The following is a 26,853-nucleotide window of genomic DNA, read 5'->3' as shown; positions in this document are numbered from 1 at the left end:
ATCGTATTTACTGAACTCTTGTACTGAGCACTGTACACAGCGATTGGGAGATTACAGTATAATAATTAACAGACACATTTCCTGCCCACAGCGAATAAAGCTTTTACCGTGAGCCGTCCTGCTGTCCTGATCAGTTAGGGGGGTGCGGGGGGAGGGGGTACTTATAGGAGCCTGAATCCCCCCTCCCCCCACCTCGGAGGCCCTCTGGACTAGAGCCTTCCCCGCCCTTTCCAGATGCTTCCCCTCTGCCAGGAGCTGGGGCCGGGTGGGAATTGGGGCGAGAGACGCTTCCAGGTTCTCGGCAGCAGAACAAGAGAGAGAGCAGCCCAGGGCTCTGCCGTCGGCCCAGAGCAGAGCCGTCGGCCGGCCCTACAGCCCTCCTCGGTTCGGCCCGCCCGGCCCACTGGGCCCCCAATGCAAGCGGAAATTGAGGGACTCGGAGGTGGGGTCTTGGACAGAACTTGGCACACCGAGTCCTCGGCGGCCCTCTCTGGGAGCACTAAATCTTCTCTCCTTCCCCCTTCATGCGTTCCCTCTCTCTAACCCCCTTCCTGGTCGGTCGGTATCCTGGGAGCAGCGAGTCCTGATGGCCACATCCCACGGAGAAGGTGACGGAGCTCATGTCCTTGTCCCCAAGAAAGTAGTCTCCCCCCAACCCCACCCCGGCCCCGACTACCAGGGCAGGGGCTTTCTCAAGTCCGAATCTGGGATCTTTGAGCTGCAAAAGGTTTTCTCTAGGAACCCCATCGGGCCAACACCCTGACCCAGTTTCCAATAATGGGAGTCGTTGATAATGCATCTTGGGCACTGGCTGAAGCCCTGGACAGGAGAGGGGCAGCGCAGGAGAGGAGGAGGGTTGGGTAGGGCAGGGGCAGCATAGGATGGGGCAGGGCAGTTTCCTCTGTTCTGTTGAACCAGCGAGGGCCCCAAACCAAGAGGGCAGAATTCCATGCTCCCCGGGCCCTTGGCCCCTTTCCTACATCAGCCACTGACCCACAGTTTTTCTTGCGTCAGCTGGGGCCAGATTAAGCCGAGGTCTGCCCATCCCATGCCCCGGCACCCAAGTTCACAGGATCCTCTCCTTGACTTGGTACTTTTCTCATACCAAAGGGGCGATTGTTACCTCAGTGTTCCCAGAGACAAGGTTATTCAACATCTTTCCTGAGCCAGAAATGCCGCCGGTAGTAGAGAGGCCGTGCGCAGTTTAAATCATCCTATGGTGCCAGCGGCCCTGGGCTTATCTCGCCAAGGTTGCAAGCTATCTCGTGAAGGACCCAGCTGGTGGTAGGCCAACAGAAGGGAGGGGCTTGGGTGGGGGCAGGAGAGTGTCTTGGTGGAAGAAACACGGACCTAGAAAGAGCCAGAGGGTCTGGGAGCCCAAAGGACCTGACTTCTAATCCTAGATCTATCACTTGCCTACTTTGTGACCTTGGGCAGATCTTTCAATGTCTCTGGGCCTCAGTTTCCTCATCTGTACAATGGACCTATTCTCCTGCCCTCTGTACAGCAGAGCTCTCTGTACAGAGGGAGCTCTCAGGATGGACCCTGGATGGGAGGGTCCAGGCCCCCTCCCTAAAGCTTCCCCACCTCCCCAACCCTGCCAACCGTCAGCTTCAGTCCTCCCTTCAGTCTGCATCCCACCCTCACACTGTCGCTGAGACATGCTGGTGAGATTCCAGATGCCAGGCTGGCCTAGGCCATGCCACATTCCCCCAGGACTGTCCTAACTTGGCCTTTCACCTGCCCACCAGGTGAAGTTGCTATTCCTCCAACTCTGGCAGCCTCCACCAACTACCCCATTCCTTCCACTCCATCTGGATGCTTCCAGGGCCCCCTTATCATCCTTCATGGACCCAGGCGATGTCACTAATCATTTTATTGGCAAAACTAAGTCCAGAAGGCTGGGGCTTCTCCAAGGGCTTTCTCTCCTCCTCCTGTTCCCCCATCCATCCATTCATCCATCCATCCATCCATCCATCCATCCATCCATCCATCCATCCACCTATTCATACTCTTTTCATTCCCAGCTGTCTTTCAGGAGGAAGACTCCTACCCACTCCCACAATCTTCCCCCTCTACCTGTGCCCCCGACCCCATCCCATCAAAAACACTCACTCCGGCCCCCCTCCCCTCCTCCATCACTATCTTCAACCTCTCACTCTCCTGGCTCCTTCCTCTCTGCCTTCTTAAAAAAATCCTCAACATTTCTCTGAAGCCCCCCCTCCCCCGACTATCACCCCATCTCCCTGTTCCTTTATCTATCCAAACCTTATCTTTCTACCTTCACTTCCTCTTCTGCAACAGGCCTGGGAATCCAAAGGATCTGGATTGTAATTCCGATTCTGCCACTTCATCGATCGTATTTATTGAGCGCTTACTATGTGCAGAGCACTGTACTAAGCGCTTGGGAAGTACAAATTGGCAACATATAGAGACAGTCCCTACCCAACAGTGGGCTCACAGTCTAAAAGGGGGAGACAGAGAACAAAACCAAACGTACTAACAAAATAAAATAAATAGAATAGATATGTACAAATAAAATAGAGTAATAAATATGTACAAACATATATACATATACATACATATATATATACCTCCCAAGGTCCCAAGCGCTTAGTACAGTGCTCTGCACACAGCGAGCGCTCAATAAATACGATTGAATGAATGAATGAATATTTACTCCCCAGTTTGTAGATGAAGAAACTGAGGCGCAGAGAGGGTAAGTCACACAGCAGACAAGCGGCGGAGCCGGGATCGGAACCCAGGTGTCCTGACTCCCGGCCGGGGCTCTTTCCACTAGACCATGCTGCTTGGCGGTGTTCTTCACCCCCGCCCGCCTTTTTTTTTTTTTTTTTGATGGCATTTATTAAGTGCTTACTATGTGCAAAGCACTGTTCTAAGCGCCTTTTGCTCACCGCATGCCGTTCCTCAGCGGGAGCAAGACCGGTAGGGGAAAGTGGCACCGCACAAGCCACCGACGCAAAAATCAATTCCTCCGCACAAGTTTTGAGTGCTGAAGTCTCAGGATCGAGGCTGGCCCACGGTTCCCAACGGGGGACTCCATCATCAGCGAAGTACCACTAGCGGTATTAGTTCCATTGGTTGAAAAGCACTTTTCGACATCCGTAAACTCTGCCATTTGCCTGCTGTGGGACCTCGGGCAAGTCACTCACCTCCTCTGTGCCTCAGTTTCCTCATCTGTAAAATGGGGATTAGGACTTTGAGCCCCATATGGGACAGGGACTTAGTCCAATTTGACTAGCGTTTATCTACCCCAGTGCTTAGTACAGTGCCTGGCACATAGTAAGTACTTTAACAGATATACAAAACAAAAATAACCTTGTGATTCCCCTGCCTCCAGGACATCTCCACATGCATGACCCACTGTCATCTTAAACTCAATCTGTCTGAGGCCTCATCTTCCCTCCATCTTTTCTTCCTAACTATCCCATCCCTATAGAAAATTCCACCCTCTTCCCTGTTCCAGAAGCCCTCAATTCTTCTACTCGACCTGCATCTCCTCTTTGCCTTCCTCCTCCCACATTGTCTGTCTCTGGATTTTGTGGGTTTTCCTTCTGGATCCCCTCAGATCTATTTCTTCCTCCCTGGCTTAGCCTCTTCCCTGGTCTCCCTGCCTCCAGCCTCCTATGGCTTCAGTCTACATTCCAGGCTTCCTGGATCACCTTCTTGAAACTCTATTCAGCACATATCTCTCCCGTCCTCAAAAGCTTTCAGTAGCTGCCTGTCTCTGTCCCCATTCAGCAGAAACTTCTGACTGTAAGACTGTCCACCATCTGTACCAGCCAGCTTCCTTTTCCCTTTTCACATTCCCTTTTATGGTATTTGTTAAGCACATACTATGTGCCAAGCACTATATTAAGTGCTGGGGTAGATGCTAGATCCTCAGGTAGGACACATTTCCTGTGCTCTGTGGGGCTCACAGTCAAATTGGGAAGGGAGAGTAGGTATTGAATCCCCATTTTACAAATGAGGAACCTGAGATACCGAAAAGTTAAGTAACATGCCCAAAATTACACAGCAGGTAAGTGGTATGGGTGGGATTAGAACTCAGGTCCCCTGACTCCTGGCCCATGCTCTTTCCACTAAGTCATGCTACTTCTCATAACTGACAGATTTCAGCTCTCATCATCTTCAAGGTTTCCTTGGCACCCCCTCAGCCTCTTGGAGGCCTTCCCTGATTAATTCCCCAGGTGCTGTTTGTCGGGGTTCAAACCCACACTCAACCCTGAGACCGAGAGGGGACACATTTGGGAGTGAGGTGGAGGGTGAAAGGAGGATACCCACGGGGGTGAGTGGGAGGGGTGACTCACCACCCCCCGCCATGTTCCAGCTCTGCTGGAAGCTTGGATCAGGGTGTGAGGAGGGCGGCTGGGTTTGAGGGTCAAGGAGCCCGTTGTCCCACCCATTGGTACCATCACAGCCCTTAATCCCTCCTGATGCAGCAGGAATGTGGTTAGGGGAGTGAAGGTGTTGGGAGGGCCTGGACCTTGGTGCCCTGAGGGAGGAACATTCCATTACATGGAGGAACGTCATCCAGGAGTCGGCTCAGTTTCCCCTTGGGCTACAGCTACGGCTCTAGTTCTTCCTCAATCAATTAATCAAGGGCTTTCATTGAGCTCGGTGCCGAGTGTTTGGAATAACAATAATAATAATAATAATAATAATAATGGTGTATGTTAAGTGTTTATTATGTGCCAAGCACTGTTCTAAGCAGTGGGGTAGATACAAGCTAATCAGGTTGTCCCACGTGGGACTCACAGTCTTAATCCCCATTTTCCAGATGAAGGAACTGAGGCACAGAGATGTTAAGTGGCTTGCCCAAGGTCACACAGTAGACAAGTGGCAAAACCAGGATTAGAACCCACGTCCTCTGACTCCAAAACCCGTGCTTTTTCCACTAAGCCATGCTGATACTCAAGTAAGCCACAATGCTTCTCTGTTTGGAAGAGTATGATAGAGTTGGTAGACAAGATCCCTGACCTCAAGGAGTTTATTGTCTACTGGGGGAGAGAGACCTTAAAACAAATTTCAGGTAGGGGAGGCAATTTACTATAAAGAGATGTACTAAGTGCTATGGCAGAGGAATGAGGATCAAAATGCTTAGGGGCTATGGGACTGCACTCTATGGGTGACTTAGTAGGGTGGGAAAGAGGATGGGGAGATGAGAGATTAGTCAGGGAAGACTTCCTGGAGTAGATGGGATTTTAGTAGCGCTTTGAAGATAGGGACAGAAGTAGGTTGTTAGATGGGAAGGGAATGCCAGAAAGAAGGGAGGGAGGGCAGGAGCAAGGGGTCAATGGTGAAAGAGATAAGCATGAGGCACTGGAAACAGGCTGGCATTAGAGGAGCTAAATGTGCAGAACGGATTGGAGTAGGGAAGGAATGAAGATAAGGGAGGAGAGCTGATTGAATGTCTTAAAGCCACTGGTGAAGAGTTTTTGCTTGTTGAAGCTGAGCAACCACTGGAGGTTTGTGAGGTGGGAGTGACTATGAACTGGAGAGGAGAGAGACTTCGAGGCAGGAAGGTCAGCAAGGAGGCTGAAGTAGTAGTAGAGGCTGGATTTGACAGTATATGGTCAAGATTGGACCAGAGTGGTGGCAATTTGGATGCAGAGGAAGGGGCAATGTGATGACAAAACTGACAGGACTTGGACACTGACTGAATATGCAGGTTGAAGGGAAGAGAAGAGTAAAGGATAATAGCAAGATTGCAGGTTTGTGAGACAGGGATGAGTGGTGTTTTCAACAGCGGTGGTAGAGTCAGGGGAGGAGAGAGTTTGGGAGAGAAGAGGAATAGTTCTGTTTTCGATATGACAGTTTTAGGCCTTATTCTTCCAGTCTGCCTACACCTCCTGGAAGACAAAGAAGGTGTGTCTAGCTACTGTTGGACTCTTCCTAGCCCTCAGCATGAACTGTGAGCATTAGTGCTGGATTAATTATTGACTGGGTGAGCCTGAGGCAGGAAAATAACCATCTTGGGAGGAGAGAGGTAGAGTGATGTGCCATTCACCGTGTCTTGGTGCCCAGCAGGTGGGGTGGTGGGGGAGGGGCTCGCTCTGGAGCTCTAGGGCTGAATGGGTGTCAAGGGTCTGGGCTCCAGTGCTCTTGCCTGAGCTTGTGCCCTCCCGGATCAGTGTGCCTCTCCTGGGGGCAATCTACTGCCTTGGCATGTCAAACTTAGTACGGCTGCCTGGAGTACCAGGCCGGATGACCTGCAGAGCTGAAATGGTGCTCATTTTTCCTCTCTGCTGAACCACTGCGCCAGAAGGCACTGTGAAAAACACTCACAAAACCCCAGCTGACTGCAGGGGGCACTGCCCCCACTTAGTCTGAGACAGGGACTGAAGGCTGCTCCTGGGGCGAACCCAAACCCAGCTCCCTGTGGGGGTGGAAGGGGGGTGCCCAGAAATATATGTGCCCATGTGTGCAGGAACTGTATATATATATATATATATATATATATATATATATATATATATATATATATATAGCTGGATGCATGTATTTGGGGGCTTGAAAATGTGTGTGTATGTTTTGGGTTTTCTATTTCTTAAGCATTTACTATGTGCCACGGGCTGTACTAAGTACTGGGGGAGATACAAGTTAATCAGGTTGGACACAGTCCCTGTACTGCATAGAGCTCACAATCTTAATCCCCAGTTTCCAGATGAGGTTCCTGAGGCACAGAGAAGTTAAGTGACTTGCCCAAGGTCACAAAGCAGGCAAATAGCTGAGCTGGGATTAGAACCCAGGTCCTTCTGACTCCGAGGCCCGTGCTCTATCCATTAGGCCATGCTGGGAGGTGGTGGTGGTGGTGGTGTGATGTGTGTGTGTGTTTGGGGGGGTTCTGTCTGGGTTGTATGTGTCCAGGGCAGGGGCAGGTTAGGGCAAGGGCAGATGTTGCCATCCCACTCCCTCCTCAGCTGAATAGCCCACTGTGGGAGGAACTGGTCATGAATCATAAATGCAACTGACTGACCAAATGATTGAGCCCCTCTTCCCTCTGTTGGGCCTGGATTCTTTCTCCAGTCCAGTCCCACCTCCTCCCAGCCCCAGTTCAACTCCAGGATTTCTTTCTTTTCATAAGTTTATTTTGCCGGGTCCAGTGAGAGGGATTGTTGGGGACCCTGGTGCCAGTGTATGGGGGGTGGGGAGGATGGGGGGGCAGGTGGTCCTTGGGTGGTGTTGGGGAACAGGCCCGTCCCCACTTCAGCCTGTACTAGGTCACACTGGTGGCCTTTTAATCAGAGTCCTGAACTCTGGGAGGCAGGGGAGGGGGTTGGCAAGGCAGTGGGTAGGGCAGCAGGGATACAGGCTGTGAGGGACCACCTAGCTCCATCCTTCCGTGCCAGACTGTGCCGCTTACAGCTTGTGGGGCTGTACCAGATCCCGGCTGATCTCCAAGACGTTTCTGCAGCCTGAAATCACAGCTCTCACAGGCTCCCCTTCATCCCAAATCTCAGGGACACGCCCCCAGCCCCCTACCCGGGATCCTAAGATCCCCCCGCCCAGAGACCCACCCAGGGAAGAGGCCCGCTGACTCATTCTCCAGATGTGCCAGGAGGCGGGAGGGTAACCCAGGTAGGTGCCCGAGCTCCCAGCCCATGTCCAGGGCCTGGAGGCAGATCCAGCCTCCTCCTCCCTCCCCCATCGCCCCAGGAGCCGCTCCCGCGCCCAACCTGAGAGCGCCATGGCCAGGCGGAACTCCTCCTTCAAAATCCTCAACACCTGTTCAACGCCTTGTTCGCCCTGGGCCGGGGAAGAGCGCACGGGTCGGGCTAGTGGGCGGGTTTATGGCTCGCACCTCCCGCCACCGCCCGCCCCTCTGTCCGGTCCTGGAACCCGGGAGGAGGCTTCACTTCTCCCAACTCAGATTCCCGCCCTCCTCTAAAGGCCCGAGGACGCGTCCACCCTGCTGCTGGCCAGGGGAAGGGCCGAGGAGGGTAGATGTTCACCGGCCGCTCCCGTTCCCCGCCCCGTCCTCGGCCCCCGCCCTCCCGCCTAAGTTCCGATCCACCGGTGCGGCGGGAGCTGGGTTTTTCCCGGGTGCCCCACCCAGCCTCCGCAGTGCCCCGGGCACCGGCGGGTTTCCTCGGGGTCCTCCCGAGTCTGCCCCCCGACCCCCGGCCTCACCGAGACTTTGTGGGCCGTACGAGGGCCCGGGCCGGGTTGGAGCCGGTCTGGGGCTCTGCGGCGGGAAGACTATTGGTTGGAACGCGAGGCCCGTCGGTGTCAACTTGTCTCTCTGGACCCGCCCTCGCCCCCCTCCCGGGGACCCCGAGCCCAAGCCTGGGCGAGCCGACCGTCACCTTGTAGGCGAGGCCCCAGAGGGCGGGGCGGCCGACGAAGACGCACCGGGCCCCCAGGGCCAGGGCCTTGAGCACGTCGCTCCCCGTCCGCACTCCCCCGTCCAGGTAGACTTCGGCCCGGCCCCGGACGGCGCTAACTACCTCGGTCACCGCGTCCACCTGCCGGGTGGGGGGGAGGGGGAGACGGGGCGGACAAGGGGCTGACACGGGCGGACTGACGGCCCGTTGGGGGGGGGGGGATGCTGTGAGGAGGAGGAGGAGGAGGAGGAGGGGCGGGGGCACTGGGCTGGCTTGTCGGACTGAGAAGAGAGAGGGGGCTGGGACGGGGGCGGGAGTCTGGGGCCCCGGGACAGTGGTAAGGGCTGCGTGAGGGAGAGCTCGAGGCGCTGAGGCGCTACACTGGCTAGAGGCGGGTGGGGGGGTGATGGTCTGCCATCCCGGGGCTTCAGGACGCTGCCGGCACTGGGGGTCGTGGGGTGGGGGTGGAGGGTGACTGTTCTCAGTGCCTTCAGAGCTGCTGCGAGTGGCATCGTTCCAGGAAGCTTCCCTCTCAACCGGGAGTGCTGATTGGAACAGGGCAGGGGCAAGGGCAAGGCCGGAATAGAGGCCAGGGCAGGGCAGAGACAGGGCAAGACCAGGGCCAGGGATTGGCTAATAAGCTTTGTGTGCACAGTCGTGTGCGAGCGCGGTTGTGGGTGCGCGTGTGAGCCCGTTGTTGGACCGTCTCTATATGTTGCCGACTTGTACTTCCCAAGCACATAGTACAGTGCTCTGCACACAGTAAGCGCTCAATAAATACGAGTGAATGAATGAATGTGTGTGTGTGTGTGTGTGTGTGCGCGCGCGCGCCTGCGGGGAGAAAGCGGCCGAACGTCCCTGGCCAGGGCTCCCCCAGCCCCCCGGGCCGTGGGCCGCCGACCGTGGCCAGAACCCCGTCCAGCTGCCGGCCTCCGTGGTTGGAAACGAGGATCCCTTGCACGCCGCGGCCCACGGCCTGTTCGGCGTCCTCCCGTGTCAGGATCCCCTTGAGGACGATGGGCAGGCGCGTCAGGCTCCGGAGCCAGGATACGTCTTCCCAACAGACTGACGGGTCGATATCCGCGATCGGCAGTTGGTGCCCCGCTCCCACCTGCGGAGGCACGGCGGGGAGACTCTTGCCCTGCCCGGGGCCCGAGCCCCCTGGAGCCGGGGGAAGGTTAGCTAAGGCTGGGGCAGGCCCCGCCCCTCCTCCTGCTCTGGCTGGGCCGGTCGCCTCCCCAGTTGGGCGTCTGTAGCTATCCCCCACAAAGGTCCCAGTGGCACAGGAAGATAGTGAGAATCCCTCTCCCCCCGCCCCCGCCGGCACCCCGAACCGGTCCGGAAGGACTCGGGGTGCAGAATTCCAGAATTGTCGCCCTATCCCGACTCTCCCTCCCTCCTCTCCAAAACTGGCAGAGGGGCCTTGGAGAAAGGGATGCGATTTCTCTTGATGCCCTGTGTGTTCTGGAGAAGTCGTCCTGCCGTGCTCCCGCCCTGCCCATCCCTGTTCCTACCCCGGCCCCCCTGCCCTCCTGCCCTCCTGCTTTGCCCTCCCCCTGTCAGCCCCGCCCCCCGGCCAGCCCCTTCCCCACCTGGCGGGCCTCGGGAATGATCTGCAAAGACAGGTGAGCAGGGAGCCCAAAGGAGTTCCGCAGGTCTGCGCGCCGCTTGCCGCCCACGGGGGTGTCGACGGTCAGCACGAGGACTCGGAAGCCCAGGGCCTCCACCTCCCGGACCAGCTCTGTGACCAGCTGCCGGTCCTTGTGCATGTACAGCTGGAACCACCGCAGGCCCGACGGAGCCGCCGCCACGATGTCAGTAAGCGAGCTGGTGGAGTACATGCTGGTGACGTAGCACACACCCTGGGCTTCCGCTCCTGGGGGACGGGGCAAAGGATGGGGACCGAGAGGCGGGGAGAACCTGGGCTCTAATCCCTCCTCTGCCCCTTGTCTGTTGTGTGACCTCGGGCAAGTCACTTCACTTCTCTGGGCCTCACTTACCTCATCTGTAAAACGCAGATTAAAGCTCTGAGCCCCATGTGGAACAGGGGCTGTGTCCAACCTGATTACTTTGTATCTACCCTAGCACTAGTGCAGTGCCTGGGATGTAGTAAGCGCTTAACAATTGCCATTAAAATACCATTTATACCCTCCGAGTTCGATTTGGGGCAAGCCAGTCCCTGCCTCAGTTTCCCCTTGGGGCAGGGGCAGGAATGCTCCCTCCCTCGGCCCCCAGGGGTGGGGCCTGCCGCCCGACCCTCTCCACTCCCCTACCTCGGGCCATGCTGGTCTCTCCGTCCGGCCAGGCCAGGCAATGGAAGCCCGTGGGGGCAATGCTGACGGGACAGCTGATCTCGGTCCCTTGAATAGTGGTCCTCGTGTCTACCGTGGACACATTTTTCAATACCCGCGGCCGCAGGCGGATTCTGCAGGAACACAAAGGCACTTGCTCTCTTCTGCCCAGTGAGCAGCCGGGTCGTGGGGCCCCAGGGCGGGTGGCTGGTGCGACGGTTCTTGGGGAAGAGAGACCTGACCTTGAGCTGAAAGCTGGGAGGACGGAACGAGTGACTGGGACCCAGAGATCCCTCCTCCCCCCAAGGCCAGGACAGGGCCGGCACATCCAAAGTCCGTGTCTGAGGAAATGCAGGGCAGGGAACTGATGCACAGCCTGCTTCCAGAGAGGCTTTAGAACTGGGTCTTTTCTGGAGCTGTCTGATCTGCTCTCCTGGAGCCCATCCCCAGGGGCAAATGGATGCCCCAGACCCGACCTCGAGTAGTTCCAAGTACCCCAGGTGACCCCAGAAATGACCCACGTGTGTGCAGTGTGGGGCATGTGAGGACAGTGAGATGTACGCGGGCAGTGGAGCGTGAACAAGCAGTGGGATGTGGCTGGGCAGTGGAGCGTATGTCAGGAATGGAGTGTAGCTGGACAGTGGAATGTGTATGGACGGGGGTGCATGGACAGCAGGGTGCATGTGGGCAGCGGGGTGAGCGTGGGCAGATCGGGGTGCGTGGGCAGTGAGGTGTGTGTGTGAAATCCACCCATGCTGGAAGCAGTTGGATGAGTCTAGCAGTACCGCACCTTTTGAATGCCAAGATGTTGTCATCCCTGGTGGCACATTCATCGGCTCCCCCTTCAAAGTAGTCCCACGTGCCCTTGGGCAGGTGCCTCTTAGCATAGGCTCGGAAATCATCCAGGCACACGAGGGCCATTGCGTCTTCTGAGAAGGAAGGAAGGAAGGAAGGGAGGAAGGGAGGAAGGAAGGAAGGAAGGAAGGAAGGAAGGAAGGAAGGAATAAGCCAAGAGGCAAGGTACGTTGCATCTGGAGGAAGGCTGAGAGTCTGGTTGTGGGAATGGGAAGACTGCAAAGAGTCCAAGGAGACGCCAGGGTAGCGAGAGATTAGCGGGCCATGGAGGACAGTGGGGTTCTGTGCAGAGATGGAATAATTAGGAAACGGTGGGGTCCAGTGGAAAGACCACAGGACTGGGAGTCAGGAGACTTGGGATCGAATCCAGCTCTATCACTTGTCTGATGTATGACCTTGCAAGTCACTTAACTTTGCTGTGCCTCAATTTACTCCTCTGTAAAATGAAGTTTGAATACCCATTCTCCCTATTTGACTGTGAGCTTCACGTGGGACAAAGAGTAGGTCTGATCTGACTGTATTGTCTCTACCCCAGCACTTTGCCCAGTGCTTAGCACATAGTACATGCTTAACAGTTAACCACGATTATACTCATTTAGGAGGAGAAGAAGGAAGATGTGGGGCTAGGGAGGAGATGAGTTCATTTTCAGTCACGTACTGTTTAGGATATCAGCAGAACTTACATGTGGAAATTTCCTGGGGGCAGGGACAGTCACGAGATTCTGGGAGAGAATTATGAGAGACAAGCAGGAGAGACATCTGGATTGAAGAGTTCAGTACAGTACTATGCACACAGTAAGCACTCAGTAAATGCCATTAATGATAGAAATGGTAGCTGAAGCTGCGGGAGCAAGTGAGCTGGTCAACCTATCTCCAGCCTCTCTCTACTTCAGTCCCAAGCTTGCTCCTCTCGCTATTTTGGTCTTCAGTTCGTTTTTGGAGAGAGAGTTTGGCTGCTGGGGGCCTGGCTTCCGGATGGTGGGGGGTAGTGCTCTAAGGTAACCCTCACGAGCTGTTTCATTCAAGGTTGTCTTCCCGCTATCTGAACTCTCTCTTTCCCCTCTCCTCCCTTTCCAATCTCCAGGTCCAATCTCCTCCATTATAACCTTGTTCTCGTCTGCCCCAACTGATTCCCTCCAACCACAGATGAGGCCAGGGTAGGGTCATGGGCCCAGGCCTGTTGCTCAGAACAACTCTCCACTCCTCCAAAACCTCTTTTGGCTGCCCACCGCATCTAGTAGAAAGACACCGTGGCTCAGTGAAAAGAGGACGGGCTTGGGAGTCAGAGGACATGGGTTCTAATGCTGGCTCCACCGCTAGTCCGCTGTGTGACCTCGGGCAAGTCACGTCACTTCTCTGTGCCTCAGTTACCTCATTTGGAAAATGGGGATGAAGACTGAGTTCCACGTGGGACAACCTGATTGCCTTATGTCTACCCCAATGCTTAGAATGGTGCTTGGCACATAGTAAGCACTTAACAAATACCATTATTATTATTCTCATTGCCTTCAAGCCTCTCTGTCCATCCTATCAGCTGGCTTCACCCAGTACTCTCCAGTTCACATTCTTCACTCCTCCCAAAGTTACCTTCTTATAATAATTAACAACTGTGGCATTTGTTAAGCACTTACTGTGCACCAAGCACTGTACTAAGTGCTGGGGTAACATACAATATAATCAGGCCCCACATGGGGCTCACAGACTAAGTAGGAGAGAGAACAGGTATTGAATCTCCATTTTGCAGATGAGGGAACTGAGGCACAGAAAAGTGATGTGACTTGCCCAAGGTCACACAACAGCAATCAATCAATCATGTTTATTGAGCCCTTACTGTATACAGAGCACTGTTCTAAGCGCTTGAGAGAAAACAATATAACAATAATGGACACATTCCCTGCCCACAACAATCAACAGACAAGTGTTGATGCGGGGATTAGAACCCAGGTCCTTGGGTTATCAGGCCCGTGATCTTTCCACTAGGCCACGTTGCCTCTCCTTGAACCTCACTCTTGACTCTTCCACCTCTGCCCTTAACTTAGCTGTTCTTCCTGCCTGGAACTCCCTCCATCTTTTCCCCAACCCCTATTTCCCCAGACCACAGCTCTATCTTTATCCTGAAACGATCCCACCTCTTCCTGGAAGCCTTCCCCAATGAACGCAAAGCACCTCAGTCATGCCAAACCAACAGCCCCCCTTAACGTCTGTGTACTTTCCTCCTATCTTCAGCACCCGGGTACACGTCTATATTGTCAGTTTTATGTTTATATTTTTATCTGTACACTCGATTATTTGTTCAGGTGTTTCCTCCTGATGTGTTTTGTCCTGATTACTACTTTGCCCGGTTCTTCCTCCAGCTTTCTCTGTAAATCATTTCCGTCTATCTGTCTTCCCGGTTAGATTGTGAGTATCCTTGAGGGCAGGGAGCCTGTATCTCGCTATTGTCACACTCTTCCAAGCGCTCAGTACAGGGGCCAACCCCCTCTCACTGCTCAGTCAATGCCAGGTACTCGGGGCGGGGGGGCGAGAGAGCGCAGAGAGAACCCAGAACTCGACCAGAGAAGTCTCTGGTAGGCATTTTGGGCTGGGGTCTCAGCCCCAGAAGAGCAGGGTAGTCACTACTTAGTGTTCCCCCGTCCCGTCCTTCCCCTTCTTCCGCCCCGCCCCGCTCCCTCCCCGCAGGCAAACCTACTGGAATCCCCGTAGGTAGAGTCCAGCCCTCTGTCCTCTCCCCGAGCATGAGTGGCAAACCTGACTAAGGGCGGTTGTCGAGGCGAGGCCGGCCCGGGGATGCCCGGCTCCGCTTCTTCCTCCCTGCGGATGGCACCCTGCGGCAGCAATCCCCGCAGCCCGCGGGAGACCAGAAAGCCCAGCAGCGAGAGAGCGCCTTCCTGCAAACCCTCGGAGGCAGGGGCTGCGTGCTTGGAGCCTGGGCTGTCCTGGGGCGCCTGCCGGGCCCGACTGAAGGTTGCCGATTTCATAATCGGTGTTGGCTTTTGTAACACCGTTTCCAGCGAGGGGACTTTGCTCGGTTTCTTGGACTGAGACCACCCCCCCCCCCCCACAGGAAGGTTCAGAGGCCATAGAAGGGCCATCCAATAGGGTGGATTCTGGCTGGAGACACCCACGAGTCGCCACTGAGCGCAGAGGGCTGTCCCGGGGGTCCGACCATCTACGACGTGGGAGCGGGGGCCGTTCTATTTATTTTATTTTGTTAGTATGTTTGGTTTTGTTCTCTGTCTCCCCCTTTTAGACTGTGAGCCCAATGTTGGGTAGGGACTGTCTCTATATGTTGCCGATTTGTACTTCCCAAGCTCTTAGTACAGTGCTCTGCACATAGTAAGCGCTCAATAAATACGATTGATGATGATGATGGGTGGGCTCAAGAAGCGCCCACTAGGTGGCAGCAGAAGCTCAGGAACCGGCCGGTGGGGGGCGCGTTCTGGGCTCAGGCCTCTTTCCCCAGCGCCCACACACGTCCCTCCTCTGACCGCCAGAAGGGCCTTTCCCCGAGAGGCTCAGCGCTGTCGTTAACCACCCAGAGCAGCTCTTGTGGAAGCCATCTAGGACTGTGGAGTCTGTTAAACGCTTATTATGTGGCCAGCGTTGTACTGAGACAATCAGGGCGGAAGCAGTCCCTGTCCCATGTGGGGCTCTCCACCTAAGGGAGAGGGAGAACAGGTATCGAATCCCCATTTTACAGATGAGGAAACCGAGGCCAGAGAAGTTAAGTGTTAAAGTTAAAATTAAACCACACAGCAGGCACATCGCAGAGCCAGAATTAGAACCCGGGCAAGGGAGGAAGAGGGAGAGGAAGAGTGTTATGTCTCTTTAGAGCCCTTGGCGCTGTTAGCGTTTTTGCCCCTTTGACTCTCGAGCTGGCTCCAAAAGAGATTTTCCTTCAGGATGGCAGTGCAGCAGGAGGACCTGTCTATCTGTCTGTCCATCTGTCTGTCTGTTTGCGCCCAGCTGCTGGCCATGTCGGAGCGTTGGGGAGGGTGCCGTGACTGCGAGCCCAGCTCTGTGTCCGGGAAGAGAAGAACATCAGGGCTGCTCCCTTCGGGAACAGTTATGTGGTTCATTGACTTTACTGCTCCCCGTGACAAGGGGCCCCACTGATTGTGTCGGGTCTCTACTTAGAAGTAACTTCTCTTTTCTAAATGCCTGTCCTCCTTCACCAAGGGGGAGAGTTTCTTGTGGGAGTGCCTATATTGATCCTAGCGGTTAGTACAGAGCGCAGCACACTGGAGGCGCTCAATAGTTACTACCACCATCACTGCTTCTCTTCCTTCTCCTCCTCCTCCTTCCTCTCCCGCTCTTAGTACTACTACTATGCCTACCATCTATGGCAAGTGACTCCCAGTATTCAGCTGGGAGGCCGTGTTGTCTTTGTTTTATGCGTCCTTAAATCGTTTCCGCCGGCCTTCTCGCTTTCTCTTTCCCAACTTCAGCTCTGAGTCTCCTGTTGTCCTTTCTCTTCCCGTGGACCGCCCGATGCGGCCGGGTCCGGATGAACAGTGACGCCCAGCCCTCCGCCCTAACGCCCCCTCCACCGGCTCCCAGATTCTCGGACTCTTCCCGTCTGGGGGGAACCCATTCCAGGCCCCGGGATGGCCAAGCCCCAGGCGCTGGGCTCCGGACCAGGATGCAATGGGCCGGAGGTTTGGGCATCTTGGAAGGAGAGAGAGAGAGAGAGAGAGAGAGAGAGAGAGAGAGAGAGAGAGAGAGAGAGAGAGAGAGAGAGAGATGCGCGAGAGAGTGGTGCCGCCGGAACCCTCTACAAACCGGAGGAAAACGGGTAAAGAGGGGCATGGGCCAGAAGTAGGCTATAGTAGAGACCAGACTTTCTGCCCTTCCGACCTATATGTTCCATCCTGCCCCCTACCCCCCACCCCCATCCCCTGGGGTCCATTCTGCCCCTCCCCTCACCACCCGCCCCATGTGGTCCATCCGGCTCACCCTCACACTGCCCGCCCTATCTGGTCCATCCTGCTGCCCCACGGCCCATCCCCTGTGGTCCATCCTGTCGCCCCAGGTATCGCCCTCTGTGGTCCATCCTGCTGCCCCACGGACTGCCCCCTGTGGACCATCCCAGCTGTGGGCAGCAGCGGGAACAGACCTGCGCCCCCGCAACACCCCTTCCAGATTGGTTCGGTACGCCCACCCCTCTCTGCCTGATCGAAAGTGCCTGGTAAGAGGGCAGCAGTCTGTCAGCTCCCAGCCAGTGACCTGGAGGGAAAGGAGCTGCGCTGAAAATGAGCGAGGACCGCAGGCCTGGGAGTCTTCTGGGAACGGAACACTGGCCAGAAAGCTTACTGGGTGCGGAGCGCTGACCATGGGGACAACTAGGTCCTGAGCGTTGTACTGGGCAGGCCAGTACAGCGGGCCGCCTGACCTTGAAGAGGGGCTCACCCTCCTCCCCAGGACGCCCTCCACCCCCGCCGCCGCCGCAGGGGGCCCTGGATGGAGCTAGCCTCGCCCCTCGCCTTCCCCCGCCCCCCGCCCCCCCCCCCCCCGAAACTTAATTAATCATGTTTGCATCTGGCTCCAGACAGGACAACGGCGGGATGTGGTTTTGGTTAGGGATCGAAGCGGCACTCGCGGTGGAATGTCGATTAGTTAGTGGTCAGTATCATTTTTCAACCCTTTTTAAGTCATAAAAATTTTAATATCAAAGGTTCTTTCCTCCATGTATCTATTTCTCCTAAGTGCATTCTGCTGGCATCGTCTTCCCGCTCCGCCCCGGGCGGGCTCGGGGGAACGGGTGATCCGTCACCTTGTCCGCAGCCCAGCTCGCGGCCAGCGGCCACGCGGGTTCCAGGTGAGTCTCGTGGGCTGCGGCGCCGAGTGGTCCCTCCCCCCCCGCCCCGAACCCTACCATTCCCTCCTGAGAAGGGAAAGGAGAGGAAGGAGGGACAGAAGCGGGGAGGGCCTTTAGGATGGAATGGCCTATGAGAGGCTGGAGTTCAGGAAAGGGCTCTGCGTACAGTCGGCACCCTTTACACAGTCGGCTGTCAGTTTGTGGACACTGCTCACAGAGTAGTTGCTTAGTGTTTCGTTGCGTGGGGGTGGAGGCGCGGGGAAGAGAGGTAAATCCTAGATTTGCGATAAGAACAATTACCAGACCCAGAATATGTATTTATTCCTGGATCGATGTTAATGTTCCGTCGCACAACTACTGTTGTGATTGAAATAAACTGGGGGTGGATGGGGGGTGGAGCGCGGGGAGGGCCGGGGGAGACCGAGGCGGGAGAGAGAGGGGTGAGCGAAGGGAAGGCAGAAGAGTGGTTGGCCGGGGAGCCTCGAACGCCCAACCCCTCCCTTCCGTCCTGTTTCTCAGCTGAGATCTCTGTCCCATCGCCCAATGAAATCAATGAACCAGCGAGGCCGTGGCTCCCAGAATAAGGCCAAGCCCAGGATGGTCGGCGGGTACAATCTTGCCGCCAGCCGCAGCTTTCCTGCCTGTCCGCCATCCCCTGGCCTCGCTCCCCCAGCTCTGACCCAACTGAGATCCCCTCCAGCCCGGCAGTGAGAGGCGACTCCTTTTTCTTCCCAAACCCAGGCCTTCTGTGTGAGCTGGACTGGAACTGGACGCTGGCCACTTCCTTTGTCCTTAGACCTCGGGTCCCGTCGTGCAGGGTGCGGGGCCGGGTGACCAGCTTCTGACACCCACTCTCAGCCACACTCGCAGCATCCTGGGGCTTGAGCCCTCTCTAGTGGGCCCCTGGCTCCTTGAAGACATTGAGGACCTCCCTCTGACCGCCGGAGATAATAATAATGATGATGATTCTGGTATTTGTTAAGTGCTTACTATGTTCCAGGCACTGTACTAAGCGCTGGGGTGGATACAAGCTACTTGTGTTGTACAAAGCCCCTGTTCCCCATTGAACTCGCATTCTCAATCCCCATTTTACAGATGAGATAACTGAGGCACAGAGAAGTGAAGTGACTTGCCCAAGGTCACGCAGCAGACAAGTGGTGAAGCAGGGATTAGAGCCCATGACCTTCTGACTCTCAGGCCTGGGCTCTCTCCACTGCACCATGCTGCTTCCCATAATGGGGAGCCAGACGACGCCTTTCCCTGGCCGCTGTCGTGGTGACGATGACACTCGCTCCGGGAGGAGGAGCGCTTGGCTAGGATTCAGAGCATCTGACCACTATATCGCCATTCAAGGTTGTTCTGAAGGGGTCGAAGCTTCTGCCAACCCTTCCACATGAGGGACAAAGACTATGTCTGATCTGAATAGTCTCCTAGATTAGTCTTCTAGACTGTGAGCCCACTGTTGGGTCTCACATATAGGCCGTCTCTATATGTTGCAAACTTGTACTTCCCAAGCGCTTAGTACAGTGCTCTGCACACAGTAAGCGCTCAATAAATACAATTGAATGAATGATTATCCTGTATCTACTCTAGTGCTTAGTTCAGTGCACTGCACATAGTAAGTGCTTTACATATATTACAATTATTATTATTATTTATTGTTAATAGTAGTTGTAGTAATAGTAGTAGTATGCAAAGAATTCAGGGCAATAGCAGTTGGAAACAAGGATAGGTGAAAACGGAGATGGCAAAGCACAAGCCACTAACCAACCTGGAGTGCCATCTTGCTATTTCAAAATTCACCTGCTCCATTTTTCTCCTCAGGTTTAATAGCAATGATAATAATAATAGTAATAATGATGGTATTTGTTAAGCACTTACTATGTGCCAGGGAGTGTACTAAGTGCCGGGGCGGAGACAAGCCAATAGGGTTGGACTTAATCCCTGTCCCACGTGGGATTCCCAGTCTCAATCACCATTTTACAGATGAGGTAATTGAGGCCCAGAGAAGTTAAGTGACTTGCCCAAGGTCACACAGCAGACAAGTGGCAGAGCCGGGATTAGAATTTATGACCTTCTGACTCCCAGGCCCAAATGGGAGTACCCCATTATAAACTCAATTAATTGAATTCACTTTCCAATCTTTAGCCCAGACCAACTTGGAGTTTACCTTGAAAGGTCACGGAAGCCCTTGACAGTCATTGATAAATGATGATGGTGGGGACGAGGGTGATAACGATATTGATCGTGGTGATGGTGGAGGTGATGAGGTCAGACATGGTGATGATGGTGGAGGTGATGATGTTAGCGATGGAAATGGTGAGGGTGTCAGACATGATGTTGTCAGAGTGATATCAGGGATGATGATGATGATGGTGGTGAGGATGTCAAATACGTTGAGGGGATGATATCAAGTGGTGGAGGTGATGCAGACATGGTGTTGGTGGTGATGTCAGAGCTGGTGATGACAAGGATGACGATGATGACGGTGATGTCAGACATGGGAATGGGGATGATGTCAGAGATGACGATGCTGGAGGCGCTGATGTCAGAGGTGCTGATAATCGCCAAATCCCAATCCCAACCCTAATCTCAATGGGGTTGGATTGGGGCAGACCGAGGCGAGCGCGGACCCAGGAAGTCCAGCCCCAAGGAGAGGGCAGGGCGGAGGGGAGCCGAGGGAAGGGGCGAGCTACCCTGTAAAAATCATTAGCCGAGGTCAGATGAGCAAGTCAGCCCTAGGGCAGGGTCCCTGCGAGGCGGCCGAGCCGCTGCGGGGGTGGGGAGGAGGGCCGGAGGGGCGGGGAAGGGAAATTCCCAGACCCCCAAACTGGCTCTGAGCTCCATCCCCTCCCACCCCCTACCACTCTCGGCCCGGGACTCATTCGATAAACTGAAGGGAAATTGTAAAATTAGAGCCGGCATCAGCCACCGAGAGCCCGGGGCTGGCGAGTCTCCAGGGCCGGGGCAGGAGCGGGGGGCTGGGGCGGGGAGCGGGGGGCTGGGGCTGAAGCGGGGCCGGGAGCCCCCCGGGCTAATTAGCTCGCAGCGCCCGTGCGCCCGCTTGGAAACGATCCGGCGCGGAGCGACCCCAGGGGAGGAAATCAGCGCCAGATGTGCCGAGGGGGCGGGGGCAGGGGAACCTGCTCTTTTTCGTTGCTCTTTCGGCGGCTGGAGAGGGGTCTTCTCGCTGCGCCTTGCGACCCCTAAATCAGAGCTGCCCCCGCTCTTCCCCGCCCCCCGCCCCCGGCCACATCTGCTCTCGGGCTCATTAAACATCAAACGGCCGCCGTGGCAGCTCGAGCGGGAGGGGCGGGGCGGGGGTCGCGGGGCGGGATCCGGGCTGTTTTCAATCGCGGCTTAAGGAACTTCTTAACACCCCATAAATTACCGGTCTCAGCGCCGCGACCCCTTCCGCCTCCCAGCCCGCCGCGGAGCGGCAGCCGCTTCCACCCTCGGGCTGCAGGGGCTGGGGGCTGAGCGGGGGCTGGGGGCTGAGCGGGGGCTGGGGCTGACGCTGTCACTAGTTCTGGGCTGCTAATGGGGCAGGCACTACCTCTGGGCTAGTGCCGCAGTCTGGTCTGGGACAGGACTGAAAGTTTGGAATGGGGGCTGGTCTGGGCAGAGCTGAGGAGTTGGAGCTGGCCTGGGCAGGGCACAGCTCAGGGTTCGGGGCTGAGCTGGGTGCCTGAGAGCTGGGCAACGGACTAGAAGTTGGATTGAAGGTATGCGTCTGAGCTGCGGGTTTGGAGCTGCCCATTCATTCATTCAATTATTCATTCAATTGTATTTATTGAGCGCTTCCTGTGTGTAAAGCACTATATACTAATACAGTATACAAATAAACAGACACGTTCCCTGCCCAAGACGACCTTACAGTTTAGAGGGGGAGATAAACATTTATATAAATCAGCAAATTACAGGTATGGACTTAAGAGGCTGGGGGCTGGGCACAGGTTGAGGGTTTGGAGCTGGACACAGGAAGTGGGGTGGGGCTGGGGCAGGGCTGAGGGTTGGGCTGAGGGTTTGGGGATGAACTGGGTTGCTGAGGCCTGGGAGTAACTAGAGTCTGAACTGATGGTTTGGGGCTGGGCAGAGCTGGACAGGGCTGAGGGTTTGAGGCTGGGCTGAGGAGGGGGTTGACAGGGGCTGGCCATTGTCTGGGGTAGGCAGGATGATTCTGTTTGGATTTGAGGGCCCACCCCCCAGGGTTTCTGACTGCAGTTCTGAACCTGGGGCAGGTAGGGCAGGACAACCTGGCTGGTTTGGGGAAAGCTACTGGAGAGAAAGGGGCAAAGGTGATTGAGTCGGGCAAGGGCATGTAGGACCCCCCACCCCCCACCCTGGGCCTTTGCTCAGACCCAGACATCAGTAGGTGTTTCTCCTGGATCCTCTCTCCTCTTGTACCCAGGCTCTCAGGAGCAGCACATGTGCGCTTGCTCTCAGGCCATGCCCCAGAGCTCTGAGAATCTCCAATCACTATCAATCAACCCATCAGTCAGTGGTACTTGTTGAGTGCTTACTTTGTGCAGAGCACTATGCTAAGAGTTTGGGAAAGTACAGTAGAATAGTTCGTAATTGTGATTCAGAAGCTGTGATCTAGAGGGAGAGGCTGCCATTTCCCCTTTCTGAAAATAATTTTGTCTGAGTGTAAGGATATCTACATTAGTGCTGCGGTTGGGGTGAATATCAAGTGCTCCAGATCCAAGTGCATAGATGATGAATAGGGGAGGACTGGCAGGAGAAATGATGGTTTAGTCAGGGAAGCCCTCTTGGAGATGTCATTTTAATAAGGCTTTGAAGATGGGGAGAGTGATGGTCTGTCATACATAGAAGGGGAGGGAGTTCCAGTCCAGGGGGAAGATGTGGGCACGAGGTTAGCAGTGAGATAGATGAGATCGAGGGACACAGTGAGTAGGTTGGCATTAGAGGAGTGAAGTGTGTGGGCTGGGTTGTGGTAGGAGATCAGCAAGGTAATGTAGGTCAGTGAGAGCTGGTTGAATGTCTTAAAGCCCATGGTATGATGTCACTGATGCAGAGGTGAATGGGCAACCATTGGAGGTTTTGGAGGACTGGGGAGATAAAGACTGAATTTATTTTTAGAAAAATGATCTGGGCAAAAGAGTGAAGAATTGCCTGGAGAGGGGAGAGACAGGAAGAAAGGAGGTACGTGAGAAGCCTGAGACAGTAGTCAAGGCAGGATATAAGTGCTTGGATCAGCATGTTGACAGTTTGGATAGAGAGAAAAGGGTGGATTTTAGAGACATTTGTGAAGGTAGAACTGAAAGAATTTGGTGAAATATGGAATATTAGGGTTGAATGAAAGAAATGAGTCAACAATAATGCCTAAATTACAGTTCTGTAAAACAGGTAGTATTGCGTACAGTGATGGGAAAGATGGGAAGGACAAGGTTGGAAAATAAGGAGTCCCTGGGACTGTGCTTCCTCCTGAGTGACAGAACATTGCAGCTTCCCTATTCCATGGGCTGTTACTAGCCCAGCTGCCCTAAGAAGCAGCCACAGAGCCTGGACCAGCTAGCAGTGGGCTAAGGGGAGGGGGTGGTCAGAGCACAAGTAGCAAGTAGCTCCAAGTAGCAGCTGTCAGTCAGATGTATTCCCAACCAATCAGGAGGCAGCTTGGGGATGCAGAAAGCCCTAGTAGGTAGTTGACAAATGAGGTGATTGGAAACCTGGGGAATCTGGAGGTTGTTCTAGAGATCAGCGTGGTGTAGTGGATAGAGCACAGGACTGGGAGTCAGAAGGTCCTGGGTCCTTGTCTGCTCTGTGACCTTGGGCAAGTCATTTCACTTTGCTGTGCCTCAGTTACCTCATCTGTAAAATGGGGATAGAGATTGCAAACCCCATGTGGGACAGGAACTGTGTCCAACCTGATTTACTTGTATCCACCCCAGCACTTAGTACAGTGCCTGGCAAATAGTAAGTGCTTAACAAATGTCACAATTATTATTAATATTACAGCAGTTCAATTTTCCCTTTGCCAATGCGAGAAGGCCTGGTCACAACACACCAAAACCACCAACCTCTCTCCCACATCCTGTCTCTGGCCTGGAATGCCCTCCCTCCTCATATCCAACAGACAATTACTCTCCCGCTCTTCCAAATCTTATTGAAGCTACATCTCCTCCAAGAGGCCGGCCCTGATTAAGCCCTTCTTTCCTCTTCTCCCATTCCCTTCTGAGTCACCCTGACTTGCTCCTTTCATTAATTTCCCCCCAGCCCCTAGCACTTATGTACAGATCTGCAATTTATTTATTTCTATTAAAATCTATCTCCCCCTCTAGACTGTGAGCCCATTATGGGGGCAGGGAATGCGTCTATTGTTATATTGTATTCTCTCAAGTTCTTAGTACAGTGCTCTGCACACAGTAAGCACTCAATAAATGCAATTGACTGACTGAAATTGATTGACTGATTGATCTCCAGCTCTACCTAAAGTGGTATGAAGATGGTGCCCTCCCTTATCCCACCTTAACATTTGCAGAGCAGAGTGAGAAACTGTTTTTTGCATGGGAATTTTTACCAGGAGAGATCCAGCTCTAGGACCAAGAAGATAAAAAGATGAAGGAAGAAATCACTGCCAGTGGTGGGAGAGGGCAGGTGGCTTACAAGGACTCAGAAGAAGTAGTGTGGCCTAGTGGAAAGAGCACAGGATTGGGAGTCAGAGGATCTGGGTTCTAGTCTTGGTTCTGGCAGATGCCTTCTATGTGACTTTTTTTAATGGTATTTTTTAAGTGCTTACTACTGTATTAAGTGCTGGGGTAGATCCAAGATAATCAAGTTATCCCACATAGGGCTCACAATCTCAATACCCATTTTGCTGAAGATGGAACTGAGGCCCAGAGAAGTGGAGTGACTTGTCCAAGGTCACACAGCAGGCAAGTGGTGAAGCCAGAATTAGAATTTAGGTTCTTTTGACTCCCAGACCCAAGCTCTTTCCATTAGGCCACACAGATGGCTTTTGATTAGACCATGCTAGACTGCTTCTCCCAGCTCTGCAGATGCCCAGTCAGTTCAGACCGTTGTGGGTCGTGCCCCAGTCAGTCCTGAGAAGTGCCCACGGAAGTCCCTTCCTGCAATGAAGGAATCACACCCTGCCAGTGCTGTGTTCTGTCTGCCCTGCCAGGGCAGGGGCCACATCTGCTACTTCACTGTATGTTTCCGAGTGCCCGGCACCGCCCTTCACCCACAGGTGGAGTCCAGTACGGTAATCAATCAATCGATTGTATTTATTGAGCGCTTACTGTGTGCAGAGCACTGTACTAAGCGCTTGGGAAGTACAAGTTGTCAACATGTAGAGACGGTCCCTACCCAACAGTGCTCCACACAAAGAGAGTGCCCAGTGCAGTGCATTACACATGAAGGGCACAATGTAGGCATCCTGTATATATGTATATATGTTTGTACATATTTGTTACTCTGTTTATTTATTGATTGATTTTACTTGTACATATCTATTCTATTTATTTTAGTTTGTTAATATGTTTGGTTTTGTTCTCTGTCTCCCCCTTTTAGACTGTGAGCCCACTGTTGGGTAGGGACTGTCTCTATATGTTGCCAACTTGTACTTCCCAAGTGCTTAGTACAGTGCTCTGCACACAGTAAGCACTCAATAAATACGATTGATGATGATGATGATGATCCAGTGCACACTCTATGCCTAGAGGGTGCCCAGTATAATGCTACACACACACACAGACTACACTCTATACAGAGCCCTGCATGCCATCAGCACCTAGCCCAGGGCTCTGCACAGAGAAGAGGCTTTTATTATAATGATATCAATGATGTTGGTAAAGATGAGGAGAATGACAGTGATACAGACAACGTACTGCAGGACTGTACCACCCCAAATCTTTCCATCATGTGGGTTTGTCCAGGAGAAGAAAAGACTGAGGGGGATTCTCAGCTGTTCCCAATCCATACTGAACCCAGAATGAGAGAAAATGGGTTTCAGCTGTAGCATGAAGGAGATGAGTCAGGTATAAGGGGGGCTTTTCTGGGTGGAAGGGTTGCTAGATAGCTTAGACACATTTGTGCTTGCTGTGAGTGGGTGGGAAAGTTTGAATATTCTCAGTTTCTAATATTGATGGTTTTTATGAGGTACCCACTATGTGCCAAGCACTGTGCTAAGAACTGGGGTAGAGCTACTCATGTTGGACACAGTCCATGTTCCACCTGGGGCAAACTGCCAGGGTGGGGTAGTGGGGAGAAAATTGCACAGTGAGGAGAAAGGAAGGGTTAGTTGTGCCTTTTGTTGGATTTGTAAGCATTCAGTACCAATATTAGAGGGAGTTTCTGGAGTCTGATTTCTTTTGGTATTTTTTAAACTACAGTACAAAACTGATTGCACAGTGAAATTTTCACCTGCTTTAAGCACCAGCTAAGAGAGCAGTTAGGTTCACTTTGTTGTGGACACCATCAAGATCAGGTTCCCTGCCCTACTCTGATGGTTTTGGGATCATTGGAGAAGGCAATTTTTCCTCCTCTGTATCTCAGGAGCACAATTTCTTTTCAGGGAAAGCCTCTTGGGAGGTCTCAAATGTCAACAAAAACTTTTTGATAAAAAGGTTACAAAGGACTTAATAAATGTGTGAACACCACATGTATTTTGTTTAGTTTAATGAAAAGATACAACTGGAAGCTAAATTAAAATAATAATAATAATAATAATGGCATTTATTAAGCACTTACTATGTGCAAAGCACTGTTCTAAGCGCTGGGGAGGTACATCTGGGGGTTCATCTGTAAAATGGAGATTAAATAGTTGCTTTCCCTCCCCTTGAAACTGTGAGCTCTGTGTGGGACAGTGATTGTGTCTGACCTGATTGTATTGTATCTACCCCAGAACTTAATACAGTGTTTGGCACAGAGTAGGTGCTTAGTGAATTCCACAATTACTATTATTATTATTTGACATTTAGAAGATAGCAGCAGAGACGATATAGGATTGCTCAAGGGCTGCTTTTTTTTTTAACCTTCAGGGGACATTTGGTGAATCACTCTCCTGTATAAGCTGAAGGTAAGTAGTCACTCCTTGCAAACAAGATTGTAAACAAGACAGTTCTCAAGGGTCCCCTGTTTTTTCTATTCCCTGACATTATCGATTTTGGAGACTTCGGGTTCTCTCAGGATAATAGGGTCTTGGTGGAATGGCCTCATTGTTTGAACCAGATTTCACTTGTAATTGATACTGTATAACTGACCCCGGTGGAGATCTGTTTCTGATTCCCTTTTGTCGGCATTTATCTACATGAAGGGGCCTTCTCACACTTCCCTGAGGCAAAGTGGCATTTTCCCACTCCCTCCTGCCTGCCCACCCTCCCGTTTCATCTGGCCCTCCTCCTCTTTCTCTCCACTCTAATCTTCTCCCTCCCCTCTCCCTCCTCTCTCAGCTCCAGGCCGCTGCTGTGCTACTACTGTGCCAAAGGGTACAGAGAGATGGAGAGACAGAGCTCTGGTGAGACAAAGACAGAGTGAGGGGAGCAGAGGAAGATATGCAAAGCTAGGAGCAGAGCCACTG

The 26,853-nt window shown here is 53.6% G+C and overlaps 1 protein-coding gene across 9 annotated transcripts; it reads right to left on the bottom strand.

Annotated features, from left to right (window-relative positions):
- Window positions 1-7,094: 7,094 nt before the first annotated feature.
- Window positions 7,095-14,468, bottom strand: HAO2 (hydroxyacid oxidase 2). Of its 9 annotated transcripts, XM_038758517.1 has the most exons (9): window positions 14,184-14,453; window positions 12,178-12,216; window positions 11,430-11,565; window positions 10,622-10,773; window positions 9,941-10,224; window positions 9,250-9,459; window positions 8,331-8,489; window positions 7,701-7,770; window positions 7,095-7,439 (listed from the first exon to the last, which is right to left on the bottom strand). In XM_038758517.1, the coding sequence occupies exons 3-9, from the start codon at window positions 11,558-11,560 to the stop codon at window positions 7,384-7,386; spliced, it is 1,062 nt and encodes a 353-aa protein (XP_038614445.1). In that variant the 5' UTR covers window positions 11,561-11,565; window positions 12,178-12,216; window positions 14,184-14,453; the 3' UTR covers window positions 7,095-7,383. The 9 variants fall into 9 exon arrangements, with proteins under 9 accessions (XP_038614445.1, XP_038614444.1, XP_038614446.1 ...); XM_038758516.1 differs by lacking the exons at window positions 7,095-7,439; window positions 7,701-7,770; window positions 8,331-8,489 and having other exon boundaries at window positions 8,587-9,459; window positions 14,184-14,468; XM_038758518.1 differs by lacking the exons at window positions 7,095-7,439; window positions 7,701-7,770; window positions 8,331-8,489 and having other exon boundaries at window positions 8,587-9,459; window positions 11,430-11,568; window positions 14,243-14,332.
- Window positions 14,469-26,853: the final 12,385 nt, after the last annotated feature.

The sequence above is a fragment of the Tachyglossus aculeatus genome, chromosome 16 (assembly GCF_015852505.1).
Source record: "Tachyglossus aculeatus isolate mTacAcu1 chromosome 16, mTacAcu1.pri, whole genome shotgun sequence".
NCBI lineage: Eukaryota > Metazoa > Chordata > Mammalia > Monotremata > Tachyglossidae > Tachyglossus > Tachyglossus aculeatus.
Note: the sequence above shows the minus strand (reverse complement) of the source record. Positions and strands in the feature narration are given on the sequence as shown.

Coding starts and splice junctions, on each gene's coding strand:
- HAO2 (XM_038758516.1), bottom strand. CDS start 11,560: ATGGCCCTCGTGTGCCTGGATGATTTCCGAGCCTATGCTAAGAGGCAC. Junction 10,774..11,429: donor AACATCTTGGCATTCAAAAG/GTGCGGTACTGC, acceptor GTGTTCCTGCAG/AATCCGCCTGCGGCCGCGGG. Junction 9,460..9,940: donor TCATTCCCGAGGCCCGCCAG/GTGGGGAAGGGG, acceptor GTGCCTCCGCAG/GTGGGAGCGGGGCACCAACT.